Source organism: Cucurbita maxima, unplaced genomic scaffold (genome assembly GCF_002738345.1).
Source record: "Cucurbita maxima cultivar Rimu unplaced genomic scaffold, Cmax_1.0 Cma_Scf00006, whole genome shotgun sequence".
In the NCBI taxonomy this organism is placed as follows: domain Eukaryota; kingdom Viridiplantae; phylum Streptophyta; class Magnoliopsida; order Cucurbitales; family Cucurbitaceae; genus Cucurbita; species Cucurbita maxima.
This window is the reverse complement of record NW_019272022.1, coordinates 2,616,891-2,629,873: the sequence shown is the minus strand read 5'-3', so window position 1 is coordinate 2,629,873 and position 12,983 is coordinate 2,616,891. Positions and strand designations below refer to the sequence as shown.

Here is a 12,983-nt window from a genome sequence, read left to right as displayed (position 1 = left end):
TTTTTTTTTTTTTTTTTTTTTTTTTTTTTTTTTTTTCTCTCTTTTTATTATTTATTTATTGTAAACTTATATATATATATATATTAAACTTGTACAAAAAAAAAATCTAAAAAATTATTATTTTTTTAATTTTTTATAAAAATGATGAATGTTTTATTTTAAAAATAGCTTAAACTTTTAATAATATTCTTAAAATATTTTTAAACTCTAAAAAAAATTTAAAAATTAAGTTACTATATTTAAAAAACATCTATAAAATTTTAAAAGTAATATTAATATAATTTATTTTTATAAAAATATTGAAATAAATTATCTAACTTTCTAACTTTATTAGAAAAAACGTTGTACTCGACTAAAATGAAAAGACAGTAAAATCACTTAGTATATATGAGTTAGGTTACAAAATCTTTGGATAAACTCGAATGATTGGTGACCTAAATAATCAATCCAACCTAATTTAACCCTTATTTTTGGGCGATGTCGTGTAGTTTTTTTTTAATAAAAAAATTATATTTATTTACCATCTTAGATTAATCACTCAATTTATAATCTAATTTAATATGTATTTAAAATAAATTAATAAATATATATTTAAATTTAAATTTAGGTTAAATTATAAGGTTTGTTTATAACATTTATTTGATTCATAAATTAAAAAAAAAAAGTTAAATATGCTTATAAATTTTTAATTTGATATTTAATTATATCTAAATTTTAAATTTGTGTTATTAATCAATCAAATAGATGAAATTTAAATTATGGAACTCCATAATTTGAATAAATTATTTTAGGAATTATTTTCTTTTTTTTTAATGTAGACAATTTAACCCATAAACATAAATTTCAAAATTGAATCGTAATTAACATTAAATTTAACTCCCTTTCATAAAATACTTTTCTTAGGCGGTGGGCTTCGTCTTCCTCAAGAAAAAATCTCTGCACAGTTTCGTTTCTTTCCATTTTTTTACTTTCACACGAAAACTCTGGGCATAGAAATGGAGGAATTTGCTGTGGATGATCCGACCCAGCTACTCGAAGCAGCTGCAGATTTCGCAAATTATCCCGGTTAACCATTTGATACATAATTTCAACTTCAAATTCTACATATTCTACTGAATATGCATGAGAATCTGACATCGTTAATCATTTCCCATTTGTGAAGGTGTTCGGACTGATGAGTCGGTGAAGGAATTCTTCAGCCGCTTTCCCCTTCCCGTCGTAATCAAGTATTTATACACGATATGAAAATCGAAGCATCTCTTGTTTGATTGATTGTTTTTCAATTTTCTTTTATGTATTTTCATTGCTCTTTTGGTTCTCTTTGTTGACGTGGTGTTGTTTTCTTCTTCAAGTGCTTTACAAGCAAAAGCGGAAATTCCTGGTTTGGAAAACACTTTGGTTGCATGTCTCGACAGGATATTCAAAACCAAGTATGGTGCTTCACTTATACCACATTATATGGTATGAACACTTCCCTTGTATGTTTACTCATGTTTGGGATGTGCTGAGTTTTCTGATACTACAGAGAATAGGGTGCCATGGGGGAGGTTTTTTTTGACATTTAATTCTTTACATGTTTATCGATGTTGGGGCCTAGTTCATTGAGTTTAAATTCATTGAAATCCCCCATTATTTTGTTCAACTGCAATAGCAATTCCAATCATGTTATTAGAATCCCTGGATGTGCCTCATGGTCTGTCAGTTGTATTGATTGTTTCTGTACCCCCTCCTCCTGCAGCCCTTTGTACAGGTTGGACTACAAGCTGATTCTCAAGCAGTTAGAAGCTTAGCTTGTAAAACGGTAGGTTTTTGTTGCTGCTACTTGTTCAACTTAAACTAGCTATCCCTCTTTCTTGTCAATTACTTTTCCCTTTCTTTTTGGACTCGATTGTTTGTTATCACTATGCTAGTTATAACCTTCTGTGTTCTTAAACTAAGAATTCAAAATATCTTCAGGTCACTCGCCTGCTGGAGGAGACCGATCCAACTACTCAATTGGCCCCACAACTTATTGTTGACTATAACATCTATCCACTTTTGATTGAGTGCCTTCTCAATGGGTAAGAACACATACTGATGATTGTGAATTAAACTATGAATGTGATTGAGCCTTGGATGGTACCGGTATAGTGCCTGTGTGTTTTTAATTAAATACTTATTGTTCATACATTTTTTCTACTTAAAACCTTACTTAAAGTTTGAAACTATAAATAGCACAGCTTTCTCGAATCATTAAAGAACTGTCAAATTATTCATCCAATACACACTTCTTTTACAACTTAGGAACATTTTGTTAATGCTGCAAAACTGTTATATAATTGAATTCTATGATTCCTTTATGGGTCTAGGGGTTCTCAACCCCACGAACTCCCCACCTGTCCCTCCACTTCTTTGTGTTAAGCATCATTGACCTGATAAAACTCCTAAACTATGCAAATCTATTTAAAGCCCTCACTATTGGAACAAATGATGGTGTTCCTTGCATTTTCAACGTTCATGTTGTTAACTCCAAAAAAGGAAGAAAAAAATATCAGCTTTCTTTAGATTCTGAATCCGTTACTTTCATATGTTTTTATGTTGGTGTGGAACTAAGCGTGAGGTTGTCACTCTTTTTTGTAGTAACGAACAAGTTGCTAATTCATCAATGGATGCATTAAAGAAATTAGCTGCATTTCCAAAGGGGATGGTACATATAATATACTATAGCGGTTATTTATCTGCTCAATATGGTTAACTTGTCCTGCATCTTGTTACAATAAATATTTTTTCGCCAAAACTAACTGTAATTTATTGCTCTGTAGGAAATCATCTTCCCAACAAATAAAACGGAAGCAACACACCTAGGAACTGTAGCTTCAACATGCTCATCTCTGGTATTGTAGCGGGTACTTTGACTTTGAGATATTTATTTTATTGGGCAACACTTAATGCTTGCTGAATATCATTTTAAAGAAAAATTCCTCCAACCATGCTCTCTTTTAATAGAGTTTATGTTTATTTATTTATTTATTTTCCCTCAAGAAGTTTATGTTTATTCATTGTCTCTTTTTTGCATCAGTGCCATTTTTGCAATTTGTACTTGTTTTCTTATCATTTCTCTACGACGGGGATCTATCTTCCTTAAGAAAATATTTGAATTCTTGGCCAAATTTTAAAAACAAAAAGAAGCTTTTGAAAACTGCATTTTGTAGTTTTTGAAAACACCTGTAAAGAGTAGATAATGAGGCTAATTTTTTTTTTTATCAAACAGGGCTTTAGTTACTAATAATTTGTGTTTCTGATTCTTATTGAAATTAAAATTTCCCAGGGAAGAGTCCGAGTTATGGCTTTGATAGTGAAACTGTTTTCAGTTTCTAGCTCTGTGGCATCTGCAGTATACAATTCAAATTTACTAAACCTACTGGAAAGTGAAATCAGCAACTCAAACGACACACTTGTAACTTTAAGCGTGTTGGAGCTCTTGTATGAGGTTTACTATCTCCTACTCCCTGATTTCTTGTTCACTAACATGTGTATCCCCCGTCTGTTTTTATTGTTGGTCTTGAGAGACATCAGTAAAAATGGTGTTATAAATTATGCTATCCCTTCAGTTTTTTTCTTTCTTTTTGTAAATGTTATTAAACTCATACAAGTTGGTTACTGTGATATCCAACAACATATTCTTAACATGAATTTGAAACAGACATGATTTGAATTGTCATGGCTGAATGAGCTGCCTCTCTGACTTCCTGTTGTTAGTTAAGAAGCAAGATGGTAGCTGCTTAGTGGTTTGATCATGCTAGAAAAATCATTATGGTCAATCATTGTAGATGAAGTGGAATGGATAATTTGACACGGCAATGTAGCCTTGCTTGCTTTTGGCAAAACTAACACAAAGAATTCGTTTAGAATGTTATTAAAATAATTGTTAGGAATAATATTATGATGTTAGGGTTATATTGATCATTAGATAAAGAGTTCGCTAGCAGGGTGGTTATAAATAATGGAGGTGGGAAGGGTTTGTAAGTCATGCATGTTTTTGAACTGGTCTTGTGAGCCAACTAAGCCTCTTTAATTCTTCATTAACTTCATAATTTTTCTCGACAATCCAATAAATTTGCAGTCCATATTTTCTTGATTTCTTATCTCCAGATTGGGAATCTATTAGAATTATGGCCAGGATATATTTTTACTCAAGCATGCATGGTAGAGCTAGAGCAATCATCATGAGTTACACCATGCTCTCTTTTGTTCTTCCTTTGTTTTATCATCCCACCTTGAAAATTTTCATTCTGATATAATTGATTTTCTTTTTATGCAATTTATAACATAATTTTATTATATTTCCAATTGATGAAGTTAGTGGAGATTGAACATGGTACAAATTTTTTGCCAAGGACCAGCTTTCTCCAACTACTAAGCTCTATAATCAGGTTTTGAAGAGAGAATTATAAACTTCAGTTATACAAGCTTGTGGTCTGACTTTGGATATTGATGGTGTTCTTAATTTTTTTTTGTTGTGTATTGCAGCAACCGGTCGGCAGAGTCTATATTAAGATCCAGAGCAATGGTCATTAGTGGAAGACTTTTGTCTAAAGAGAATATTTTCTCGCTTGTAGATGAATCTTGTAAGCAATAAGTTTACTGCATTTCATTTGATTAGAAAAAGGTGAATTAGATTGAATTAGATTAACTTGTCAAATTTCAATTTTCACATTCCAAACCTCTTCCCATCAAGTTTTACTTTGGGACACTCATATCCCTTGGACCTATGATTACTCGTTTTGGCACCATGGATATAAAAGCTACATATAGATCATGAAGATCACATCTATATATAACCTATGTGAAAGAACTAGGAAGCATTACACTTTTAGCTCTGTATTAGGTAGAGCTTCTGTGTCAAAACACATGTTGTGTTAAAAGATCACCACTAGTCCAATAGGGTCAAACCCAATAATTGTATGAGCCCATTGTCTAGATATTTTGGAAATATAGATGTATAGATATTTTAAGAATAAAAATGTCTATATATTTTAGGAAAAAGAATATGTAGACATTTTAGGAATAAATCTTGAATATCAATATGGTCTATATTGTCTAGCTTCTACTAAAAATACCCTTTCACCCTACTAAGTTTTTCATCCCAAGAAATCTCAAGCAAAGCAAAGTGTAGTAGTTTCTACCGAGTGTCTTGTAGTCTCTTTTATAAAGAGTGTGAGTGTTTTCCATAAAAGAGTTGTGTTCAATATGTTGATCATGCACGTGTTTGTCTGGACACACTCCGAACATGTCTGACATGCTAAAAGCATGGGTAATATTTATTCAATTTTTTTTTTTATCTAGTTTTGGACACAGCTAAAAATAAAGCCAGACCTAAAAAGTTTATAAAAGAAAAGGAGTGAACGGCCTTACTTGACCTTGATCTGTTTTATAGGTTATACAATTGTGTCCTTCGTGTTCTAAAAGAAAAGGAGAGAGGATTATATAACAATTTCTAATCCTTTAGGATGACATCTTCTTCATCACGCTATGGCCAATTAAATTCTTCTATATTTTGAAGCTCTTAAAATATAGTTAGTTGACTTGACTTTCTATGTTTTTATCTATGATGAAGTATAATAAAAAAACTGTCCAGAACATATCTCTGTCCTACTTTTTTAGAAATCGACTGCCTGTGTTGTATTGAGTCCATGTTTCTTAGAGAAGGAATCATGTGCCTTTTATTATATTTTCAATTCAAGTTTTGCATAAATATCATTTAGATAAAACATTACAAAAAAATTGCAAGGCTAGGTAGAAAAATTGCACGAACAATGTCCAACCCAGGTTATGAGTTGGATTATTTACTTTTACGAGTAAGGGTTTTCTAGACTGAGAGCCTTTTATGATCGATTTTCTTGCTGTACAAATTCAAAAATATGAAAATCACTTGAGAGATTAGCACAATCTAATTGATTGTGTTGAAAGCAGTTGACAGTAATCTATAATCACCTAATACAGGTGACCCTATTGCCTAATTTAGTCTTCTGAATCTGTAAATTTTATCATTATCAGTAGGACAAAGAAATCTTTTGATAGCTTCTTGTTTTGCTTTGATATTCTCAGGTGTACGAATTTTAATATCTTCTATAGATGAAATTCTTGGATCATCTGAAGGCCAGGATGTAAATGTATGTGAATCTGCATTCGAAGCACTGGGTCAAATTGGTTCGAGTAAGTATAGCTACTGCCACTTGTAGTTTAAGATTTATTTATTTAATGCGAGCAACTGGATTGTGATATTCTGTTACCATTTTTATAATAAGAGATAGAGTGAAGTTGGCATGTATTTCTAAATGCATGAAGACTCCAGAAAATAAACCTCGACCTCTTTAGAACATGTTAGATATTATCTTGTTTTTAATTTTTTCCCTTCTTAATGGAAGACTATGAACATGAAAGCTCGTATATACCCACTAAGATAAGTATTGGATGCTTAGAAACTATTGGCATTTTGGTTAATAATATCTATGATCTGATTTTGACTGTTACAATGAGAATGCAATGTACAGTAACTATTAAGGTTTCTACTTTTCAGAAGGGGTTTGTAGTAGATATCTTTTTCAAATAGGAAACCATAACATTTCATTGATATGATGAAATTACTTAAGGATAAGTTCCTATCCAATGAATTGCAAAAACCTTGCCCATTGGTCGTGAGAGAAGATGAACTATAGGTACAAAAGGAGCAATCGATTTACACTAAGAGAGAGCCAAAAAAGTAATAGATGTCCGAAAGGAGTGTATGTTTAATTCCTTGTCTTTAAAGATATGGGAATTGCGCTAGCCCAGATAAAATTCAGCCAAAGGATTTTCCTTTCTTTTTTGAATGGATGACCATTGAACACATTAGAAAGGAATGCTGATGATTTTGAGGGAATAGGAGAAAAGGATAGATGGTAGATGGGGAGATAAGCCAAAATAGCTTGTATGAGAGTCAGTCGACCTTACTTTGAAATATGAGCACATTTCCAACAATTGGCATCCAAAAGGTATTGAGACTTTGGCTTACCATTCAGAGGCAAACCCAAATAATCAGCAGGCCACTTTCCAATTTTGCAACCCCATTTCGCTGCCAATGACTCTTGCAAGAGAAGTATCAAGATTAATCCCCCAAAAATCAGTTTTCTGACAATTAATATTCATCCCAGATGCTTCCTTAAACTCATTAATGGTGTTGAACAAATTATTAATGTGATAGACATCAGGGGATGGAAAAAAAGGTGAGTAATCGATAAGCAAAGATTCACCCTGTCCACTTCAAACCCTTTTAATCAAACCTTTCATTTTCGCTAGGGAGAGCCTTCTGCTAAGAGCGTCCATAACAATTGGAAAAAGGAAGTGTGAAGTACACCTTGTCTTAGGCGTCGAGAAGCAATGCTCTTACCAAGGGGTTTCCACTGATAAGAGGGAGAAGTTAGTAGATGGCATATAACCCCTATTCCACCTCCTCAGATGCCCAAACCCTTTGCTTGTAGAATAAGGTCTAGGAAATCCCAGTCAACCTTGTCAAAAGCCTTTTCAATATCTAGTTTGACCACCATAACCGATTCCATCCGTCGATGTATCTCATCTATTCGCTCACAAGCAATCAAAGATGCATCAATGATCTGTCTATTAGCCACAAAAGCTCACTGATTATCCGTTTGACCCCAGTGATTTGTTAGTGCTCAATTTATTAACAACAAAATGAATCTCTTCTTCGGGAAGTGGTGCTTCCAAAATCATTTATTTTCCGTGGATTCTTCTAAAAACTAATTTTCATATAATTTTTTTTTTACCTTTTTTATTAAACATTTTAGAAAACAAGAATAACGGTTATCAAACCCGTTTCTATTTTTTTAATTATTTTTTATTATTCAATAAAAATGGAAGATCAAGAAACAAAATACAGTTAACAAACGTAATTGATAATTCTATTTTTCTTTATTAAAAAAGTGGAAACGAGTAACAATAAATGGAAGTTACCAAACGTGCCTGAAGGTGTTTTACATCATTTTAACATTTTATTTAGACCTTTATAAATAATTCATCCCCAAAAGCCAACATGTATAGATCAAATTTGTCTCTCAGGCAAATGGGGAGCCACTTTACTGCTGTCAAGTTATCCAACTTGTGTGAAGTATGTAATTAATGCAGCGTTTGATCGGCATGAACATGGTAAACAGCTGGTAAGTATGTTAAGCTCTTTGACTTGTATTTGCGTTTATGCCATCGTTTTCTTCACCCCAGTTTCTTTCGTTAAACCATTTGGTAAGGTAAGTATATGGTAAAAAAACTAGATGTTTCAGCTTGCTTTGTAAATTATTAAGTTTGGAAAATCCCTTGGAAGCTAGACATTTCTCAGATGACAAAATTCTTCGCTAAATTTCTTGCAAGGCTTATTTGTGGGAGAGTAGAGTGATAATGTTTTCAACAATGATTAATGTGGAACAGTGGTATTTTCCCTACTATGCCATGGTTTTAACAGAAAATATGGAATTATGAATATTTTTTGGATTGTAAGGTTGTAAGTGTTGCTATTCTCGTTTTGCACTGGTTTTCTATTTATCAAAAATCATTAACTCTTTATCTTTTGTGTAAAGCGTTATATTGACAACGGAAAGGATTTTGTTTTAAAAAGATGTTTGTGATAGAATGTGAACTGAAATATGCCATCGCCAATCATTTACTCAAAGCTAGGCGAGTATCTAATGATATGTGCTTTATGTACCTATAATATTTCACTTATATTTTCAACTGTCAATACAGGCAGCCATGCACGCTCTTGGTAACATCTTTGGTGAAACTCGATCCGAGAATGATATTATGCTGAATGATAATGCAGAAGAAAATTTAGGGGACTTGATTTATCAAACTGCATCCAGAAGTCCAAAAATAACGCCATCAGTGAGTGAAGGGTTTAGGGTTTATTTCTTTTGATAATATTTTCCTGCTTCAAGTATGTTTCCTATCTGAAGTAATTTGGAATTTGATATCTAATCTGCTTTAGTTGCAGAATATATGTCATTCCAATTCAAACCAATCCTTCTGCACTCACTTGACAAGATTAGACATTCCTCTGTTTCCTTACATGTTAGAATTAAAACAAAATGCTTAAGCTGATGGTAATGGAGTTAAGTTCATATATCAAACATGTTGGTCCACAGGCTTTGAAGTGTAACAGATGTTTGAAATAAGAATTGCTGTCTGTTCGTGAAATTAATTTGGTTGCTAAGCAATGTTTTAGAAAACATTCCTCAAGGCAACCTCGAGAAGCAAGACATAAGCCTTGAGGCAGTATGAGATGTAACATTACAATAGTACAAAACATACTCGAAAATTAATAACTATAAAGGAAAAAATCTCAATAGTCCATCGATATTCATTACTACATCTAACTTGCTTGTGTTAATAAGAATCTAATCAAAATGAAAACAAAGGTAAAGTAGGAAAAAGAATAAAACTCACCGTGAACAAATAAAAACAAAAAGAGAACAAGAGTGAAGGGGAAAAAATAAAACAAAACTCACCTTCTTGTGTTGTTGTCAAAGATTTAGCTACCTTGCAGTTTTTTTTCTTTGGTTAATGCAGACACTCGCAATTAGCTCTATTTTAAAATAACACAGCAAGGTGAAAACTTTTTCGTTTGTTAAGTAAACCAATTGAACTGCTTATGCCTTCTTAGTTTTCAGTGCATTTTTAAGTTCTCTTAGATATTTTCATGGCCCTATGGCTCACTACCAATGAACACAAGGCTTATGCCTTGTAGCCTCAGAGGCATTCATGGACAGGCGTAGGTCTTTTTTTATGTGTTGAAGGCGTAAGCCTTGATGTGCATTGTTTCCACCTCACCCTTGAGGCGCAATATTTGTGCCTTACCTCAAGGCTTATGCCTTGAACTGAACGCATTTTAAAGCATTGTTCCCAAGATATATGATGTGATGCTTCATACATTACTTGGTTATCACTGTTTTTAAGCCTTATGGAAAGATGTTTTTAGTGTTCTTTTAGAGTCAGGAGGGGATTGACCTATTTTCACTTAATTATCTTCAGCAAGCAACAATTTTGACATTGTTCTTCATTTCTTTCATGATCATAGTTTTTATAAGTCCTAACAAGTTGCTATGGCAGGGCCTTATTCTAGCTGTCCTTCAACAGGACTCTGAGATTCGGTTGGCGGTGAGTGTTTCAGTAATTTTTTGTTACTTCCAACACTCTTTTCCTGTCTTTTAACTGGCCTTAAAGAATCTTGATCTTAGTTTTGTAGAAAAATTCCCAAAAGATAAAAATACATGATATTGGTCAAGCCAATACTCTTAAGAGGACATAAATTCAACGACCCTTGGATTTAGAGGACATAAAATAAAAATAGTCTGCAAGGTGCAAAGAATTCAAAATGTCTGTTCTTGTTCACGACGATTTATCATCCTTTATTATTGTGGATGGGGTAACTTGCAATCTTAGCATATGGTCATTGGCATGGAGGCCTATTTTTCATAAAAAATGAGAACGCAGATGCTAAAAAACATGGATATGAACGCATAGAAATGGGTGCATGTATGAAGATTTGATATAGATATGTAGTACTTTGCGTTTTTTCATGTAAATTAGGCATAGCAAGACATTTTGATGTTTAGAGGATAAATATCTTATTTAGAAGCACATCCTATAAATTTGCATCAAATGGGTCTTCCTTGGTCTAGACAATTTTCTTAGTTTGTTTTTTGTTTAGGAAGTCTCAACTTCCAGTAAGAAGGTTGCTTGGTTATGGGTTTAGTATTATCCTGGGCAAGAAACTATGTGGGTTCTAGTTTCCTATGTATTTAAATTTATATGACTTGCTAACACAACTTTTTCTTCAGAGTTATAGAATGATAACTGGGTTGGTCGCTCGACCGTGGTGTCTTATGGAAATCTGCTCGAAACAAGACATAATAAATATAGTTTCTGATGCAAGTACCGAGACTACAAAAATAGGTATATGTGCTTGCTCTCCCTTGCATCCATCTTTTGAGGTGAATCAGAGATTTTTTTCATGATTGTCGTGTATGCATCATTAGAAACACTATGGTCGCTACAAGCATAAATCTTACTTAATTAGGTATTTATCTCAGGAATTTAAACAGTAATATAATTAAGCGAGCATTCTCCTCCTTTTATGGTGTTCCAGTTAAGGGTTGTTGATTTCTTTAGTTGTGACATAGTTGAGCATTCTCAAGCTTTTGTATTAGCCGTTAGCATGCAAACCTGCAATGTTCTTCAGATGTATAGAACATTAGTTCTTCCAGTGTCACAGTTTTAAACGAAATGTTCTAAGCATGTTCAGAAAATAATTATTGTTGATGGCCTATGCTCATGTTCAATTTTAACTTCCTTTCTTCAAATTAATATCCAAAATCTTGCAAATCATCTTCACCCACTTGTTAATAACAAGTTTGCTAAATATATTGCTTTCTAGACCCTGTGAAAGCAACCTTATGAACTCCAGGCAATTCGAAATATGCTGTTGGGTATTACAATTGCTTCTATCGATCAAATCCCTTTGCTGTTCTTGTCTGTTGTTGGATCAAAGACATTTATTAGCATTTATTTCTGAATCATATCTTGGTGTCGTTAAGTCTTTTTTGTAGTCTAATTATTTCAATACATTGACATGCATTATATCATTATGAAAAATGTAATGTAGGGTGCCGCTATTTTCTGGTGTGCGTTTCAGGAGTGTCTTCCATGATGCAATTCATGCATGAACGCATTTCTTATTGTATGAAATTGCTTTTGTGAGATTCATGAACTCTTCTGAAACAAATATTTCAGCAAGGGTTGGCATGTAATTAGATAGATTTAAGCGATCTTCCCCGTATATCTGAGGCTAATCTCAATCACATGATTTATATTTTATTATATATATATATATATTTTTTTTTTTTCCAGGAATGGAAGCTAGATATAACTGTTGTTTGGCTATCCATAAGGCATTCATGTCTTCAACAAGGCTTACGGGCGATCCTGCCCTTGCTGGAATAGCTTCGAAGGTTAGATGGAACGCAAATGAACTCTTGTGCATAAATATTTCATCCTTTTCTTCAACATTTTCCTTCTGCTCACAAAACCGGCTCCGGTTGTATGCCTACGCAATTATAACTTAAAACAGGAGGGGGGAGAACAAAAACAAAACTAAGCAGTTAGCCCGAAAAGGCCATCTCCATGTTTATGGCTTAACGTGTATACATCCTTTTATTGTTTTTTTAATTATTATTATTAAGGTAGGATGGTGATTTGAACATCTAACCTCTTGCTCGATGTTATATGCTTTATGCTATTTGTCTCAACGTCTGAATGATCGTCTTACTTGGGGAAAAAATAGTGTAGAATTCTGCTGTTGGAGTTTGAAAATTCAAACTTCGTAGTGGTTATATGCCTGCTAATCGTTACTCGGGTTTGTCTGCAGTTGCAGGAAGCTGTTCAAAATGGTCCATATCTTAGTAGAAGAAAACTGGAAACTCAGCCAGCAATAATGACAGCTGAGAGATTTTAGGAGTACAGTATGGTTCAGAAATAAGCAAGCCAGTGGGTCGTAGGTAGTTGCATCTTTGGTTTCTAGTTGATCCGAGGAGTTCACAGAAGACGTTGAAAATAGATTGAGCATTTTCCATGGATTGTGTGCACTAATATTTCTCTACTACTTTGTTCAGTTTCCTGAATGGATTGTTTATTAAAATTTGCTTGGGACAATGAATTTGTTTAAGTCAATTTAAAAAAAAAAAAAAAATCATATAAAACCTTTTTTTTAAGAAAAAAATTAATCCAATTGTTTGAATCACTTATTTACATGCAAAATGTAGTAATGATTTATTATCATACTTAATATAATAACTTAAAATAGAGAATTTTACCCAAAAAAAGGGGTTCAAATTTATAAAAATATGAGTCAATATTAATAAACTTCTTTCAACAATTTTTTTTTTTTTTTTTTTTTTTTA

At 32.8% G+C, this 12,983-nt stretch overlaps 1 protein-coding gene across 1 annotated transcript; it reads left to right on the top strand.

The window, feature by feature from the left end:
* The first annotated feature begins 908 nt into the window (after window positions 1–908).
* LOC111480433 lies at window positions 909–12,748 on the top strand. The gene is made up of 17 exons (XM_023125468.1): window positions 909–1,065; window positions 1,163–1,226; window positions 1,353–1,461; window positions 1,739–1,801; window positions 1,957–2,060; window positions 2,620–2,686; window positions 2,802–2,873; window positions 3,308–3,469; window positions 4,339–4,412; window positions 4,510–4,607; window positions 6,088–6,195; window positions 8,095–8,192; window positions 8,773–8,910; window positions 10,135–10,182; window positions 10,866–10,980; window positions 11,935–12,035; window positions 12,452–12,748. Exons 1-17 carry the CDS (start codon window positions 996–998, stop codon window positions 12,536–12,538), a joined length of 1,578 nt encoding a protein of 525 aa, XP_022981236.1. The 5' UTR covers window positions 909–995; the 3' UTR covers window positions 12,539–12,748.
* Window positions 12,749–12,983: the final 235 nt, after the last annotated feature.